This window comes from Vespula vulgaris, chromosome 1, assembly GCF_905475345.1.
Source record: "Vespula vulgaris chromosome 1, iyVesVulg1.1, whole genome shotgun sequence".
Classification (NCBI taxonomy): Eukaryota; Metazoa; Arthropoda; class Insecta; order Hymenoptera; family Vespidae; genus Vespula; species Vespula vulgaris.
In genome coordinates, this window is record NC_066586.1 from 3,273,479 (window position 1) to 3,290,572 (window position 17,094).

The following is a 17,094-nucleotide window of genomic DNA, read 5'->3' on the forward strand; positions in this document are numbered from 1 at the left end:
GATCGTTAGTCGAAGTCAATACGTTGACACGTTTGATCAGTGAACCCTCATCAAAGAAAAGAAATATTTTTCGTTTGTCGAATATCGAGAAAAAAGGTCGAGAGATCGATCTTTCTCTCCCTTTCTTCTTGCCTTCTCCGTCATGAAATAAAAATTGAGAATCGGCGTCGATAGTTACGAGCGTAGAAACGCGGATATTTTCGAACACGAATCGGAGAATCATATTTTTAGAGGAGCGTTTACGATAAGTGGCCGATTATTGGCCTTCGCATACTCGACGATCGTTTTATATGGACCATTCGCTCGGACCGATAAATCTCTTGAACGGACTCGTTCCTTGGGATTCTCGAGTTTGGTCGTGCTTCGTTCGAATAATTTTAAACGGATGTTTTTGTGGAAGATCGAAAGGTTTCGAAAAAGAGAAAAGATAAAAACGTTTTGCCATTTTATGATTTAACGGAGAATTTTAAATCGAAAGATCTACTATCGGTTCACCTTTCTTCAAGGTCATTGTCCTAGAACCCTCCATAGGACTGGAAAGGCCATTGCAAGTAGCGTCGCCACTCTGAGCCACCCGGTATATGTCGGCCGCGCCCTCGGGCACCGGTCCACTCGGTAGGGCGACGTCATGATGCATGGCGCCCATGCCCATGGCAGCCCTGTTTAGATTGCCCTGCACCGTCTGACTGGCCTTCTCGTAGACGAAGCATCGGTATCGATCTTCGTTGCTCGACGCGTGGTTGTGATGTAAACGGCCGACGAGGTACCGGCTGCTACCCTCCTTCCATGTGGCCAGGCACTCGAGCTCCTCCACTGGAAACACGCGAATTTACGTTCCCGTGAATTCGCGGCTTTATACGAAAATAAAGATTCTCGATACACCCTTTATAACGTATTGTTACTTTCAATCTTGTTTTCTTACCATCTATCTATCGTTATCAGAGATTAATGTTTATAGGGGGAAAAAGTAATGAATTATAAATAAAAGTTTACCTGTCAGTTGACACAACATTGTTAATATTTACCGATGTATATATTTTATATATGTAATTCATTTGCAAATAAAACGAAAAATTAGAATCGAACGTTGTTGACGAATGAAATATTTATTTACATGTTTACAAATATATGAATTATTTTCCGAACAAATTTGTGAATACGTTCGAACGAACCAAGATATAAAATTTTAGTCTTCCATCGATTCATGATCGTTACGTAGATACTTGTCGCGTATAGATAATTTTCAATTTTATTTGGAAACAAATTAAATTCGTTAAAATCGAACGGGAAATTGAAGTTCTCTTTTTAAATTGAAACATTTTTATTTCAACGGGTACAAGCTGAATGCGTTTTAAACGTGAGGAATTTAATGTCACGTACAGAGACGTGCACGATCGATGCTAGGAAATATTTCACGACGATTTCCTCGACGATCTTCGAACTTTGGTGAAAATACTTTTAGAAACTGACGTCGTGCGCAAAGCGACGATTCTCCGTTAATGAAAAGATCTTCACATCTTGGTACCATCGCTCGAAGGCTAAAATCGTCTTCGTCCTCGTCATCGTCGTTGTCGTCGTCGTCGTCGTCGTCGTCGTCGTCGTCGTCGTCGTCGTCGTCGTCGTCGTCGTCGTCGTTGTCGTCTATCGGCACTGCTTTGTACATACAACGACGATGACGACGACAACGACGACGACGGCGACAACGATGAAGACGATGACAACGGCACAGGCTCGCACAAGAGATAGCTCGTTCTTGTACCATCGAGAATCATAAACCCTGTGACTGAGAGTCTCTATACCCGATCGCGAAAGAACTTTTACGGAAGTGTAAACGGATGGTTGGAACTATCTATAAAAAAAAGAAGAAAAAAAAACGAAAGAGAGTACGTTGTGACTTAAACGGAGAGAGAAAAAGAGAAATGGACACTGAGAAAAAGGAGAAAGGAAAAATAGAGTGGAAAAACGGAATGGGAAGAGACGAATGAAAGAATGGCAGAAAGAGATAGAGAGGAAAAGAGAAAGAGAGAGAGAGAGAGACAGAGAGAGTGAGAGAGAAAGAGAAAGAGAAAGAGAAAGAGTAAGAGTAAGAAGAAAGGGAAGCTGAAAGTCCGAGGAGTAAGAAATCGAGTCGAGAGGAGTGACCAGAGAAAGAAAGAAAGAGAGAAAAAGAGAGAAAAAAAGAGAGAGAGAGAGATTTCCGGCTGAAAAACGATACCCCGATTTCAAGCTGTCGCCGCAGGATCGTTCGGGATCGTACTTTTGCTAGAGCAGTGAAAGATCCTTTGTGGAAAAGAGACGACGACAACGACGACGACAACGAAGACGACGACGACGAGGACGACGACGACGAGGACGACTACGACGAGAACGACGAAGAAACCAACAATTATCGGTTCGGTAACGAAGTCGCCTCGAGGCGACACCAACGAGAACGAGAAAGAGAGAGTGCAAAGAGCGAGATCTTATCATCCTCTATCGCCACCTCTGCCATCATTGGCACGACCAGCTTTTCCTCTCCTTCTTTCATTCATCCTCCCTTTCTCTCTTTCTTTCTCCCTTTCGTTCTCTTTCTTCCTTCCGCTCGTTCTTCGAGATCCAGGTCTTTCCCGAAGAGCCGCGTATCTAAATCACATCTTACGGAAAAGTCGAGCTTCTCTTCTTCTTTTTTTTTCCTCCTCTTCTTTCTTTACCGTCCTCCCCCTTCAGCTTCTCTTTTTGATCCTTGATCCTGCCGAATGACGTCGCGAGCAATTTGCGAGGAGCCAAACGAAAAAACCGTCATCTCGTACCTTTTTACATTGAGAAGATTTGCTCTCGTACTTTATAAGGATATGTTTGTTCTTGGCACGTAAAGGATCGTGTCACATGTTAAAAAGAGAGAAAGAGAGAGAGAGAGTTGGAGGGAGAGGGAGAAATAGCTAAGGGTCTTTTAGACTCTAGACCAAGAGAATTACGGTCGGTAGTACTTCACCGGAAACGTCACGTTATTACCTTTCTAAATGAGATTCGCCACCTCGTAACTCGCAGGTGCTAAATTCGAGGCTACAATCCTAACAGATTGCACGCAATAAAATGAATGAGGTGCATATCTATGTAGATATAGATATGTGTCGATTTCTAAGTGCTACATTACTTTTATCTCGTGCACATACATATATGTACTCTACATATCCTTTTATTTCTTTTTATCCTATCTCCTATTTGACTACCGTGCAATTAGAGTAATGCATTTGGACGAATCGACGTGTGTAAAGAGATCGAATGGGTTTGCAAGAAGAGTAGAAGGGATGGACGACCGTGAGGCACGGGGTAGGGCATCGAAGCGCCGAGGCAATTTGATTTTTGAAAATTCGTCGTCCGACCGAACCGAGCATCGAGCTTCGCCACAAAGCGCTGGTTAAAAGTACGTTTCAGCCCGGTTACATTTCGCATCAAATTGTTTTCATTTTGGCTGGACGTTCGGTCGAGAACGCGCGGTTAAAGCGTATCGACGTTAAATCGAATCACCACCGAGGAAAAATGCAAATGCGAAAGATCTCTTTCTGTCTCTCTCTCTCTCTCTTTCTCTCTCTTTCTCTATCTTTCTCTTTCTCTCTCTCTCTCTCTCTCTCTTTCTCTCGATTGCTTGTTCGTTGTTTTGCTCGTGTGCTCCGTATTCACCTCTTCATTGATCTATTCGTATTTATGCTCGTGGTATTTACACGTTACATATTGCTTTATTTATTTTACTTCTATTTTCGGAACTTTACTTAAATAACATCAGTCAAAATGTAACGAAACGAAATAAAATGTTATTGCAACTCGTAGGTACGATTGTTTAAAGATAAAACACATCATTCGCGGGAGTATCAAACGGAAGATAGCGTGACTTTAGAAAGAAAATTAATTTAGTAACTACTAAATCGAATGGCCGTAGATGATAATCTAGGTCGTAAAAATAAAAGACAAGTCGATCCATCCATTTATTTTTCACTATGTCGTTCGACCGTAAAAGATGCATGTCTATTTAAAGCGAGGGGAAAAAAAGAAAAATAAAAAAGAAAAAAAAAAAGAGAGAGAGAAAAAAGTTTGGCTTCGTTCCAGTTTCATGAGACCAACGTCGAAGGTATAAATCTCTAGAGGACTCGACGCCAAGCCTATGCGCGTACCTTTTAAAGAAATCCACGTTGACGCAAATCGAGAGGGTGGTTTTGGAAGGACGGGATGTTCGTTAACGGGACGAAAGTGATGGGGTTGGTCTTCTTCGTCCTCCGTTCGTCGAGACATTTAGCTCGGTAACCGCCCTCGATTCCTCGATCTATAGGGTGCGACACGAAATCGTTAATCTCGAGGTCGTCGAGTCCTTACCAAGTCATTCCCGATAAGAGAATCTCTAGAGAAGCCTTCTACGAGACACGATTTATCTTCTCTCCCACTCTCCCACTTTCATTCCTCCTAACCGTCTCTTTTCTTCCTCTTCCGGAGACGCTTAACTCGCCTTTGAGAATATTCTAATGGTGCACGTATATTTGATACTCAATTAGAGCTACGGACGATTTTGTGTCCGTCCTTGCTTTATAATTCAATGACTTTCCCTACTGTTATAATACTCTTACGAGTTGTATCTTGGTTCGTTCGTAAAAAGAAAAATAATCGATACGACGACGATCATTCTTAAAAATAATTACGACAGAGTTTTATCAACGCTCGTAAGCTTATTAAAGATTATATTATTTTGCTTTGATTTCATTTTACATTACTCACCGGCACTCTCAGAGGCGGAGACGTCCGGACAGGCCTGATACCTGAAAAGGAGTCGACTGTCGTCCGTGCACGTGTCGACGTTGCTTTGTGGAATCGAGCAAGTACCATGACCTCGATTATACGAGAAGGTCATTGGTCCTCGAAAGGGACACGGTACTGGGAGTGCCTCCTCGCGAAACATAGAGTATAGGAGCGCATCGCCGGTGATGTACGAGCATAAAGACGACAAGGAGTTTCTAGTGTGGCAGTAAGCTGTGAACAGAAATTAATCTTCCATTTATCTCCCCGTTAAATATGTATGTATATTTCGTCTTAAGAACGTTGTAATAAATACCGTGAAATCGAGACTAAGGAGTCAGGAGATGGAGGATTGTTACAAGAAAAATGTTAATATCTTTTTTATGCGTGTCCGTCATTGAAATTATAAAAAAAAAAGGAACTTATTATTCTCAGAAAATTATGAATCAAGACTTCGAGTATTTTTATCGTCCGAACCAGAGCTTGGAAAGCTTTCGACGATGAGTACAATGAAATATCTTCTTCATACGTCTGGCAAAGAATTTTAATCGTGAGAGCGAGCAAAAGGTGAAAAATTCTTCAATCGCTTATGCCGCGAGCAAAAAACGTCCCGCTTTTGAATATTTCCCCTGGAAGGTACATACATACGACGAGAGTGTAAATGAAAAGTTGCCGAGGTGTCTTTTCACGGTCGGAACAATTTTACGACGACGACGAGAACGATGATATCGATCGTGTCGTTTCGAGAGAACATTAGCCAGGGTGTTCGAAAAGTTTCAACGAAGACACCTTCGATTTTCATTGCTTTAAAACGTAGAATATTATGTTAGGACACGACTCGAGAGAACATTAACCTATATTTTGGAAGTTTCATCCCCCTAGTTGACTTCTAGAGACACCCTCACCCCCGTCATTTTTTTCCTCGACTTCCCTCGACCGTGAAAACTCCATTAAATCGCTATAAATACTTTTCCAAATTACCTTCTGTACGATTTGAATGATGCTCTTTAAATATCGTCCGCCATTCATATAACTTTCGAACATTATAATAGCTGTGGCTGGTCGACCTTATTTCTTTTCGAATTAAATCACAATTATCGAAGGATCTCATACCATTCCCTTTCTCTTTCTTTCTGTCTGTCTCTTTCTCTTTATCTCTCTAACTCATTTAGATTTGCATATAAACGTCGGATTTTCTAGCGTACACGTAATAAAGCTGGATAATTAAGATTAATGTTTTCGAGTAAAAGTCGAGACAGTCCTGCTAAACCGTTGCTACGCTCGCATACATAAATGTTGCGTGTAATAACGCCACAAGTGCGCTAATTACCGCGCTAATGTAAGCTCGTTTAGATCGTGACCAAAAGAAAAAAATAATATAGCAAAGAATATGTATATCTCTGTGTGTGTGTGTGTGTCTGCGTTTGTGTATGTGTGTGAGAAAGAGAAAGAGAGAAATAGGGAGACAAAAAGAAAGAGATGAAAAAACGAAGCAGAAAATCCAAAGAGATAGATGGGTAAACATATTTTTCTAAAATACGTGAAAAATTCATATTAACTAAAAGATCTGTTATCGACCAAGTGAAAAATACGAGGAAGGTAAAGCACGGTGATATCTTTGGTGGAAAAATAAAAAGTTAAGACAAAAGTTACTCGACAAAAGAAAAAAAAAAGTGGCGGAATGACGAATTTTCTCCAAGTACCAAGTTCATATGGACGAGTAGAAGTAACTCCAGCGTAGAAAACGTTCCTCGCGATCCCTTTTCTTCGAGTTCGGAAAAGTGGCGTGACGAGTCGGCAAAGACTTCGTCTCGCGAATGAACTTAACTTTTCTCGTGCGCAGGTGTTACTCTAAGCGAAGAAAAATGAACGAAAGCCCGACTATTAGTTTCTTTCGTGCATAGAATCGCATACAGCACCAAGTCGTTACTCGTGTCTACTAGTCGGTTCGTCGAGTTTTTTCAATCGATATTTTCGTTTTTTACTTTTTCACATTTACTTATTAAATATATTATATTATAGAAATTGTTTACAGAAAATTAACGGTATTAAATATTTTGTAAAAACCGCTATCTTTGTGATACTTTTTATAAAAAAAAAATAAATAAAACAAAAGAAAAGAAAAAAATTGTAAAGGAAAAAGAGATAGAGAGAGAAAGAGAGAGAAGAGGAGAGAAAGAGAAAGAGAAAGAGAAAGAGAAAGAGAAAGAGAAAGAAGAGAAGGAGAAACAATTTCGTTGATGTTAAGAAGAGCCATACACGGATATTTTCTCTCTCTTCCTTTTTTTCTCTGCCAACACCGAAAGCACGAAGCAATAATATTGTGGCGCCCGAGGCGATGGGTGGGGAAAACGGGACCTAATTTTAAAACTATTAAAGCGTTGCAAAAAGTGCAATATTGTGTTTTACCTCCGCCGTTGTTCTCCGTCCTTTCCCTCCCAATCCCTCTTTCTCACTCTCTCTCTCCCTCTTTCTCTATCTTTCTTCTCCCTTTCTCTAAAATACACTACCCTAGCTCTTTTTATTTTCTATTAAACGCTTGCCGTTATTTATGCTTTCCTAGACGTTAAATTTTCGCAAATGGAAAATAGAAAACGACAAGAATCGTTAAGGTAACGTTGCTTTAGCATTAATTCGTTCTGATCTCGTCGTTCGTATTTTATTCTCTCTAGAACCTCCTAAAAGTTTTTATAATCCTTTAACTCCGTAGATCCTGACGGTGATAATTTAACGTCTCGCTCGACGCGCGCGTTAATTCGCGACGCAACGCTTCGGAGACAAAGGGGCTTTTATTAAATAGAAGAAACGATTTTTCCGATGTAAGCAGACAGACGGAGTAGTCGAGTGGGATGGTCACGAGACACAGAAGGGTTTACTCGTCCGTTTCTGTCGCTTCTACTTCGTCGTATTTGTTTATCTGTCCTTCTCCACGTCTACTCGCCGTTTCATTCTGACCCAATTCTCGGTTCTTCTAGCTACTTCACTCGAGCCCGAGCATTTTCCCGTCTCTTCTACTTTGTGTATCACGGTTAGTATGTACTACAATTCTTCGGAGTGACAACGACGGACCACCATTGGTACGACCCATATTTTTTCGCGGCCAGCAGGACGACGATTTCGGCCACGGAAAGCAGAGAAATGCAAGCTGCGGACGACAGTATTCTCTTCCTGTCTGTCCGTCTCTCTGTCTGCCCGCCTGCTGCTTGCGGTATAACGCTAGGCAGATTAAAAATCCGTTAAAAAAAAAGACAGAAAGAGGGACAGAGAGAGAGAGAGAGAGAGAGAGAGAGAGAGAGAGAGAGAAGGAAAGCCAGAAGAGGAGACTTTGACAAATTGTCGAAAAATATGGGGGAAGAGGCAACATCCACCGCCAACAGTCCTGGTGTTCTGTTCGTTCTTTTCTCTTATCCTTTTTTGGCCAACCACGTAACATCGTCACAGACTCATCCCATTGCTCTTTATTCCTTCTCCATCTCTTTCTATCTTTCCCTCCTCTCTCTCTCTCTCTCTCTCTCTCTCTCTCTCTCTCTCTCTCTCGTTTTTTCTTTTTGATCTACTGCCAAACTCTACTTTCTTTCCACAACGCGTTATCACTATATCCTTTCTATTCTACAACATCACGGACTTGGATCGAATTCGTTGTCTGGCTTTCACATGAGAAACTTAGAAACTTCGGTCTTTCCACTCACTCGTTACGTTAAATAATAAATTTCGATCTTCCACTAGCGGAACGTTATCTCTCGGTGCTTTTACGATATTTCGTGTGAATAGAAAATCGAGTTCGTATCGAGAAACCGCGGAATAATTTCTAACTTTTCCGATCGCTTATAGATAAGTTATCCGATCAATTTTTTTTTTTTTGAATTATTTTCTTTTGATCTTTAGTATCTTTACTCACACGCGCGCGCATGTATGTGTATTTGTTTTTCTTTTTTTTTTATTTATCTTTTGTTGCATGATCGATAAAACTGTAGACGAAATGGGTATAACATGTCAAATCCAGCAGTTTCCAACACGTCCAACCAATAACCTACTTCTCATCCCAATTCATATTTACCAGCACCTCTCTCTAACACCCACACATCTATTCCTTCACCGATATATGATCTTTCCCGAGCGTTCATTTCGTTCCCTTGTCACTACGTTATCACTTTCGATCATGGTTGGTCGATCAAAGTGTCGTTAACACGATGCAAAAAAAAAAGAAGGGACGATATCGTCTGTATATTTCTAAACATCGAACTTGTCCGAACGTTCCACTTAAGCGAATTTATTGATCGAGACATCTCTCAAAAAGAAAAAAGATGGATAGACGAATATATTGGGTTCGGCAAAAAGAGAAAACTTTCGATGAGTTACAAATAGAATGCGATTTTGTTTAAGAAAAGAAAAAGAGAAAGAGAGAGAGAGAAAGGGAAATGTTCAAATAACGATATAAACAAAACAATTATCCAACTACATTTCTCACAATATATCTATATTAACGAGTTAAGTGAAGTATCATTTAACGATCTCAGTTTTCTTTCTCTTTTTCTTAGATCACAGAGTATAAGCGTTATAAACGAGTTTCACAGTCTCGGTAGAATTAACAAAACCATTTACTGCTTCCTTGTCTTCCACTCATCGTCATTTATACTCACAAGGAAAATCGTTAAGTTCTCTTCAACGAATAATTCCCTACATCCTATGACATACTCTCTCTCTCTCTCTCTCTCTCTCTCTCTCTTTCTATGCCACTCATCCCTCTTTCTGCCTTCTTTTTTCCCTTCCTCTCGTCATCGTCGAGCTTTTAATTAACGATCGGCATTCTAATTAACGAGTGGATTTCCGGAGTGGTAGTAGGAAAGGATCGCGCGGCAAAATGTGCACAGCTGGGAAATCGCTATCGATCGAGAACGAAACAACGTCGTGGAGAAAAGAACGGAGGAGGACAACGGCGAATGCACCCATCTTTTCCATGAAGCTTCTTCTTCTACTCTACCTCTCCACCTCTACCTCCATCTCATCCTCCTCCTTTTTCTCTTCCTCCTCCTCCTCCTCCTCCTCCTCCTCCTCCGCCTCTTCTTCCTTCTTCTCCTCGCAGATTGTACTTACTCTCTTTGTACTGGAGAACATTGGAGTGCTTCTCGTGAATGACGACGCAGCGGTAGCAGGATTTCCTGGAACGAAGAGAAAGACGATGTTCCTTTAGTTTAAAGTCCCGCAATGTCCTATTCCCTTCTCCTTCATCCTTCTTGAAGAAGGATCAAGGAATGGTAAGGGAAAAAGAGAAAGAGAAAGAAAAAAAATAAAAGGCGCACAATCACGATTATGAAATTTTTCTCGTTCATTTGCGTCGTACTTATCCACCTCGCCGTATCTCCAATTCTATTCAAGACTATTTGAAAAGTACGAGTATACTGAGCGCTATATATTTTATACTGCATGAATATACTATTAATCGTTCCGAATATAGTCCATAAAAAAGTCATTAGCAAAATATCTCTCATAAAAAAAGAAAAATAGAGAAAAGGAAAAAAGAAAAAAGAAAAAAAGAAAGAAAGGAAGAAAAAGAAAAAAAGGAAGAAAAACAAGAAATAATCTTGTAAGATTGACAAGAATAAAAGGTATAGAAATTCGCGAGGAACGATTAATTTAATATTATAATAAAGCGAGGACAAACGAGCCACATGGTTATACATTTTCTTTCGACCATGGCGTACCGTGAGGCCGTTTCCTCGGATTTTTTTTATCTCGCTCGCCGGCCCGTATCGATCGAACTCGCCCCCGCGGTGTAAAAGGTGGAGAAGGGTGTAGAAGAAGAAAAAGGAGGAGAAGGAGGGTGAAAGCCGATAGAAATCTCCACGAAAACTTGAGGCAACTCGTGTGACACGAGCATTACGCGGAGAAACAACGTCGACTTTCTCTCTCTCTCTCTCTTTCTTTCTCTCTCTCTCTTCTAAATACACACGCACATACACACGCATGTACGCGCGCGTACCCACGCCACACACCTACACATATATATACACCCTTCTTCTTCGTCTACCACGTACTCACGTCTACCCCTTCCCAACTCTACCGTACTTTCCTTTCCTTACGTGTATATTGCGTGTATTAGAGAAGAACAACGTAACTCCACACGTAACACCAGCACTCTCTCTACTCTACCCCAAACCTTCCTTCTCTCTCTCTCTCTCTCTCATCCTTTTCTTTGACGACGTATCCCAAGCTCTCCCCACTCGTCCTTCTCCTTCCTTTTTCCTCCAAGCTTTTAATCCTTTCCAGACCCGAGGCCAAACTCTACGGGCAGTGCAAAACGGCACACACGAGGAGGAACGAGCCAAGCAAGCGTCGGGCGAGGCGCCAGCAAGGCTGCGATATGACACGACGAGAGATCGAACCGATACGAATTGCGAAACAAACAGTACCTCGGCGAGCTCGTCATCCGACCCAACGCCGATAAATTGAAAAATAACGATATCGATATCGAAATATATCCACCCACGTAACTATAGTTATAACTATAGTTATATACGTATGTCATTGCTAAAGCTATCCTCGCAAAAGGGACAAGATTGAACGAACGATATCGCGGCTCTAGGATTGATGAAATTTCAAAATTTGCCATCACATCGATGCGCGAAAACCAACACGAGTAAAAAGAACGATATTTGTTTTGAATCGTCGTTGCGTTGTTGTTGTTCTTATTGTAGTCGTTATCGTTATATTATTATTATTATTATTGATATATTGTTCGTTCGATCGCATTTACTCGGTAAGAAAGATTACGAAACTCGATAGAAATCATCTTTACGTAGAGATTACTCACATGTCGACTAGAAGGAACTTGTCCCCCTCATTGTGGAGACACCTGCCTTTACTGGAAAGCTCATTCCTGGATATTACAATCGATTGCCTCACGCCACTTTGAAACCAGGTGCCTTCCCAACGCGGTGGAAACGTACATTCTGAAACAATTTATTAAAAGAACATTAATTTTTTGTCAGCGAAAACAAAAATAGAATACTTAGATATATCAAAATTTACGATTCTATCGATTGTCTCAAAATAGATATAAATAGTTTGTCATTATTATCGATCGAACGATTGAAAGTTTATCGATTACAAATAAAAATATATACATACGTATATATATGTATGAACGTATGTGTATGGATGTATCGAAATATTTTCATTCTCTCTTCTCTGTCACTTACGTCGCGGATCCTTCGAAGAACGCGAACAAATATATTCCATCTCCGAGATTCGATTATCCCTGTCACGAAGCCAAAACGGAAGCCTGTTTATATGGAGCTTTCTTGGAAGAAGACTCAGAGGGAAGAAGATAGAGATAGAGGTGACTTAGATGGAATAGAAGCGGGAAGATGAGCGAAGGATCCTGTAATATCCACGATGAAGTAATTTGGGACAAATCGGTACGCGGAGCGAAGACAAAGGTTGTTGGAAGGAGAATGACTGTATACGTGTGTATATGTGTGCGTGCATGTGAGAGAGGGAGAGATAGAGAGTCGCGGTACCGAGATGAGAATTCCCAAGGTGGAATAATCCCAAGGGCGAGGCGAATTTCCGGGAACTACCGTCGACGTGGAAGGGATACATCCCGGCGAGTTATCGACGATAATCGAAATCCAGGGTAGTCCCTCGTGCCTCGTTCGTTTCCCTATGTTCGCGTCCACGAGTCCAAAAGACCAAAATGCGACTTGGCTAACGCGTTTCTACATGCACACGTACATATACAACGTACACAGATTCGTACGTGTATCTTTGTTCTATCGGATAAAAAAAAGATGAGTCGAGAAATCTCAAAATTTCATTCTTCGATATTTAAACGATCTGCGATTTCATTTCTTAAGTGTTTAAATGTGTATAAATGATTATTATCGCACGCATATTTTTATTTAAATATTTAGAAGTATTATTGAAAATAAGAAAGAAACAACAAATGAAATGCTATCGGCGTTAATTCGTCCTTGTCGTTGTTTCTTTTTCACTCTTTCTACGTTTCTTCTCTATCTTTCAATCCTGGATGTAAAGTCGCATGAAAGCATAAACGAAAACATCCATTCGCGGAGGACGTCCTTCGACGAGCTTAAGTGCCTTCATTTTTCTCATAAAAACGTTTGTACAAACGAAACGGTTTGCTCTTTTTGTAACCGCGGAGATGTACTTAACGCGTAGAAAGATGTAAACGGAACAAAGTGGTCATTTACTCTGGGACGTTTTCACGTATAAAGTTGTGTGAGACTGTGACATGGAAAGTGGATGATTTACTGAACGAGTTGGAGGAAGATAAGATAAAGAAAGAAAAAGAGATAGAGAGAAAGAGAGATAAAAGAATGAAGACTTAAGAACGCGTTTGCTTGTGTTACCGAATTTGGAGAGCTTTTCTTTTAAACTCACGTTTAAGTAAGCATTTTATAGGCATCATAAAAATCCAATTAAATCATCGCATAGATGTTTTTATTATTTCCAACTTTTAACGATATCTTTTAAACGTTCAACAGGATTAAACGATCTTACGTAAATGAAAACTATTTCGAGGACCTCTTTAACCGTATGAATAGAAAATATTTGAATGGAAAAAAAGAAATGTATAAATGTTTCTTGAATATATATATATATATATATATATATATATATATATATATATATATATCTTGTTTTTCGAGAAAGGTAAAACGTCCTTTTATTTGTCAGCATTAAAGAAGCTTTATATTTAACATGTCTTTAATGGATCGCTTTTATATATATACACAAGGAAAAAATATCAAAGGCTATGTTCTCTTCTTCTTCTTCTTCTTCTTCTTCTTCTTTTTCTTTTTTCTTTTCTACGCGGAAAGACGTCGTCGCACCTTTTAATATTGTTACTTTTTCTTCGTTAAAGCGGATCCTCACGGATGATTGCTTACAATACTCGTGAGAAGAGCCGTTGGAGAAAGAGCTCTTGGTGTTCCTTCTCAAGAGATGCAGGAGGTTTGTTATCGTTTCTTGCGGTAAACTAACAAATAATATTGACTCGTATAATTGCCGATGGCTTTTATCTCTGCGGATTACAGCTCTCAACGTTAACGTTTCCTCGCCATTGCAAGCTAAAGTTTTTGACGTTCACCAACTGCAGTGAAAAGTAAGTCCCTCGATTTTTTGTTCACTCGAATGTTTATTAAAACAAACAATTACAGCAAATTCGAAACTCTACGAAACTATATTTTTTTGCAAACGTAAGCGAGTACGTTCGCCCAAAGCTATCTATATTCTCTTTACCGTTTATATGTGATTTTTTGGTAACAAAAATACGAATGTAAATTTCCATATTTTGCAATTCTAGTCTTGCTTTTACAACGATATCGATTCTTAACGACAGATTTTTACGGTGCAACGAAGCGACGAGATATAATGTTGCTTTAAAAAGAGTGAAAATTATTTTCTCTGTTTTCATTTCTTTCTTCTATCCTTTTTTGAAGAGGCATAGAACTTAATACGATGTATTGACAGACGACAAGGTAGTTATCTTATATGTACGCGTTACGAGTAAACGTTGTATGCCATTCTAGCGTAATGAACACTGAGAAGAGAACGGGATATTCGAAGGAAGCAATGTCGAACGCATCACGGGATTTATTGAACGTCGATTGGAGGATTTCTACAGCTGCACCAAGTTCCAATTTGGTAGAATGATCTTTGAGGAAAGAGAGGGGATGGGTGTACAACATCTCTTGATACAGAATGATACGATCTGTTTATCTAAGCGTTTATAGTAGTACATCGACAAACATTCTGCGATTAGAATCTCTCGTAATGATATTTTCTAAAAGATAATTAGAATTAGACGATACAAGTAAATTTTAATAAACCCTTATATATTCAATTACATATATGAATAATTTACCAATAAATGTTTCCTAATGTTTCCTATAAATAATAAATACTCTTAACAGGTATAAGTGAAATCCTATGTGAAAATGATAGCATGAACAAAGGAATGAAAACATTGTCACGGATCTTCCATATAAATCGACTCTAGAAAAATAATACTCTTCAATTAAAACTCGGAAGAGTGACTGTCGAAAATCTCGAACACGAAGGTTCATCGCAATCCAGCGCGTTTGCCAGATCAGGTACATTTCGGAGACGGAATCAATACGATGTAGGCTCATAGTACTGGTACTGGAGCGAATCCACCAACAGACACCCTCTTCCTCTATCCCCTACGGCATCCTAGTACTACCCCTCTCTCTCTCTCTCTCTCTCTCTCTCTCTCTCTCTCTCTCTCTCTCTCCCCCTTCCATCGTCGTCTCACCAACGTCGACCACCCCCAGGGCATTTATTTATTTCCATGCGGTTCGTATATCGCGCGTTGCCTCTTCCGATTTTCGAAACGAGGGAAAGAGAGACAGAAAGAGAGAGAAGGAATGAGGGAGAGAGGAAAAAGAAGGGTGAGAGAACGTCGAGGGGGTGAGTCGCGATTCGTGGCGAAGTCGTAAAATCCGCGGGCGAGACTCGAAATCCGTAATCACAGTTCGCACCAGCCACCGACCGTGATGGAGGATCTCGCTCTTGAACGAGAGGGACGGAGGTGAGGGTAGTACTGGCTGTTCGTGCTAGAGGACTCCAAGTAGGGCGAGAAAAAAGGGAGAGTGAGTTCGGCACCCTCGTAGAATTTCCCTACTGCTGGTGTTCGATAAAAATGTACATCTCTCTCTTTCTCTTTCTCTCTCTCTTTCTTTCTCTCTCTCTCTCTGTCTCTCTTTCTCTCTTTTTCTCTCATTCTTCTTCTTTTTCTTTTCTGTCTCTTTTTATTTCACTCTGATTATCCTTTTAACCCTTTGACGTTGAAGCGACCGACAGGTGTGACAGGTGACGGCCCAAAGGCGGCTTTATTTTAAATCTTTTTCGTGGATCGTTTGTAGGGGACAATTTTGTTATAGGAAATTTCTCGATGTAGAATTTTAAAACTAATACGAAATATCGATATATATATATATATATATATATATTTCTTTTGTTTTTATAACGAGATAGAAACGATAGAACACATTGTGGATTTTAAATGTACTTTAAGATCCTCGTGTAATCATTCGTTCGCAATTGCATTTAAAATTTTTTCAATCGAATTTTAAAAATGTATATTTATCTGAAATCGATATGTAGGTGTATGACAATAAAATTGAAAAGATCCTACGAATCAGGATAATTTCGAGAGAAGGGGAAAATATCTCGTGATTCGAGTTATACATTGAGACACGCTGACGTATAATTATAGTGTTTTTATTCTCACGGACGGGACATTATTTTCGTTGTCTTTTTATTCGTCTTCGTTTCCTACCTCTTCTCCTTTCTCTGGTAGTCTAACGACCCCCGCGAGGATATAATTCACCCCTCGAAACGGTCTACAACGTACAGCAGTCCGATAATAATAACACGAACGATAATGATAATAATAATGCGAGAGCTCGTCCCGAAGGGAAAATAAGAAGAAGCTTAGTCCGAAGTCCCTTCGAGCTTGTATGAATGCAAAGTATACCTATGTATTAAAATAAAAAAAAATAAAATAAAGTAAGAAAACAAAAAGAATAGGAAATAAGAAAAAAGAAAAGAGATAAGAAAAACTTTTGCGTCAAGAGAGATGCTTCATTCAAATCTGTTGGTCCAGATTTCTTATTCTTTTAAAAATAAAAAAGAGATGAGGAGATACTTCAAATGCGGCATTTAAATCCACTGACCGCATTTATTCATTATGAAAGTCAGCCAAGTACTGATAGCAACCTTCGAATCGGTATACGAACTTATAGTTTATCTTTCCCAAAGAATTTTCCCTTCACGCGTTGATACTAATTGTTCTCACGGACGAGACATTATTTTTCGTAGTCTCCTTATAAAGCAGCTCTTTCGTCTCTTCCACCTTTCTCCTCTACCTATATACTTCTCTTCCTTTCTCTAGGGGGTTAACGATCCCAAAGAGACCGTAATTCACCCCTCCGAATGGCGGACGACATCGTATCCACCACTCCCCTTTTCTAAGTCCTCTTCTCTCTTTCTCTCTCTCTCTCTCTCTCTCTCAAATTCTCTCTAGTTGGTCGAGTTGTTTCGTGCGAGTCACGTGACCAGAGCCAAAATTTCTTGATTAAGACGATGGCACGCGATCTACGTTGATTATACGCATGTACATATAACATTTATGTACTATATGTTTTTATACATACTATATATATACACTATATGTATACTTATGTGTATATACTATATGTATACTACATACGCACACATATGTTTCTTTATGTCGTTTCTTTTCTCAGCTTTTCTTTTTTCTTTCTTTTTTTTTCTTTTGTCGTT

General features: G+C 39.8%; 1 protein-coding gene across 4 annotated transcripts in view; it reads right to left on the bottom strand.

The window, feature by feature from the left end:
- LOC127071078 (uncharacterized) overlaps positions 1 to 17,094 on the bottom strand; it is a 233,249-nt gene that overhangs the window by 34,435 nt on the left and 181,720 nt on the right. For all 4 annotated transcript variants that reach the window (XM_051009973.1, XM_051009967.1, XM_051009959.1 and 1 more), the window contains 4 exons: positions 11,573 to 11,711; positions 9,856 to 9,920; positions 4,744 to 4,995; positions 496 to 813 (listed from right to left, as the gene is read on the bottom strand). In XM_051009973.1, the coding sequence (XP_050865930.1) occupies positions 496 to 813; positions 4,744 to 4,995; positions 9,856 to 9,920; positions 11,573 to 11,711 (774 nt within the window). The remainder of the gene's footprint in view (positions 1 to 495; positions 814 to 4,743; positions 4,996 to 9,855; positions 9,921 to 11,572; positions 11,712 to 17,094) is intronic.